Here is a 1,570-nt window from a genome sequence, read left to right as displayed (position 1 = left end):
TCTGTGATATTTAATGAAGGGAACAATAGACGGTAGGTAATCTTCCGTGATAAAATATAATTCCACCAACATCAAAGTAATGATTTGTTTTTCAAGTTAATTCAAGATTTGAATGAAATAGCATGTATGTACAAAAAGTAAGTTACCACACTGCTTACAGCTCAGCTGTGTTCCTCCAGTAATACAGTGTGTGTATTTAAAAAAAAATCAGAGGCCAGTGAAGACATCTTAGATTTCAAATCACCTGGAAAAATAACAGCTGGTCATGAGATAATTATTTGCTGAATTTTGTTTAGTAGACATGGAGAAGTAAAAACGTTTTTGTTCCATTTCCAAGTTAAGCTAACAATGTCATTTCTGTAACAACACCCTAATTATCACAACTGAGGCTGTAAAAGTATATATTGTTTTTGTAATTAATTGAAAATATGATATACTTTTAAATAATGTCTGAATTAACATTACAGATGTACCCAAGTTGCCATCACTACCAGGGACAGAGACGACACGAGAGGAGGAAGAGGTGGAGGACGAGGAGGACTCTCCCGATCGGCCATCAAAGGCACGTCGACCTTCAGGTCCCAAGGTGAAGGACCCTTACGCCTCTGATGACACGAGCACCATGCTCCTCCCAGTTATCATTGCCCTAGGGGCTTTCATTCCTCTCCTCTTCTGCCTCTGTAAACTCTAGAGATCAGGTCAGGGGTCCAAATGTGTAAGGTCAGTGTTTAACATGTGTAAGGTCAGAGGTCATCATGTGATAGGTCAAAAGTGTTTTGATCTATTAAGTGAGAGTGGTGTATGTGTGAGTGACTGCATAAAAAACTTGTAGTTCAAAGGTCAGGGAGAACAAATCTTTGGAGGTAGTGAGCATGAACTTAGACATTTGATGTTGACTTGTCACTGTGATGAAAGGTTTGTTCACAAAAATGTAAAAGGTTAAAGGTCAATTGATGGATGTCTGAGGTAATAAGGTAGTGTGCAGAATTGGGCAGTATTGTTGTTTTGCAAGTCAGAGGTCAAATTATACAAGAAGTGTAAATGATATATGCATGTTTATATATAAAAAGAATAATTATGTAAGTTCACACAACAGTATACCTGTGTTTTCAGTAATGACTGGAATAAAACATAGCAAGTAGAACGTGTAAGTTCCTGCTCTTAACAAAGAGTTTTTACATGTCCTTCGGTCACTTGGTATTGTCTTAACAACATCAAACTCTGTTTTTACTAAATATAATGTCCGTTAAGTTGGTTCAAAATGTATTTGAGTGTATATTGACCTGAAATGTGTTTTTTTTTAACTGGCATAAAACCCTTTCTGTTTATTGGAACAATCTAGGAATCCAGTGGTTGGGCATAACAACTTTAATGTATTTGGTACAATGTAGAAATCTAGATATCTTTTTGACATAAAAACCTTTATATATTGGGTGTTATATAGAAATCTAGAGGTTTTACATAACACTTTCTTTATATTGGGTACAAAGTAGAAATATAGGTTTGTTATCAGTGTTTTCTGATCCTTTTTGTGTCGCCTGCAACGCGAGGCAACATATAGGTATTACTT

The 1,570-nt window shown here is 35.9% G+C and overlaps 1 protein-coding gene across 1 annotated transcript; it reads left to right on the top strand.

The window, feature by feature from the left end:
* Window positions 1-12: 12 nt before the first annotated feature.
* Window positions 13-1,557, top strand: LOC110444045 (malectin-B-like). The gene is made up of 2 exons (XM_021488474.1): window positions 13-32; window positions 468-1,557. The coding sequence occupies exons 1-2, from the start codon at window positions 14-16 to the stop codon at window positions 689-691; spliced, it is 243 nt and encodes an 80-aa protein (XP_021344149.1). The 5' UTR covers window position 13; the 3' UTR covers window positions 692-1,557.
* The last annotated feature ends 13 nt before the right edge of the window (window positions 1,558-1,570 follow it).

The sequence above is a fragment of the Mizuhopecten yessoensis genome, unplaced genomic scaffold, assembly GCF_002113885.1.
Source record: "Mizuhopecten yessoensis strain PY_sf001 unplaced genomic scaffold, ASM211388v2 hete_35974452, whole genome shotgun sequence".
NCBI lineage: Eukaryota > Metazoa > Mollusca > Bivalvia > Pectinida > Pectinidae > Mizuhopecten > Mizuhopecten yessoensis.
Note: the sequence above shows the minus strand (reverse complement) of the source record. Positions and strands in the feature narration are given on the sequence as shown.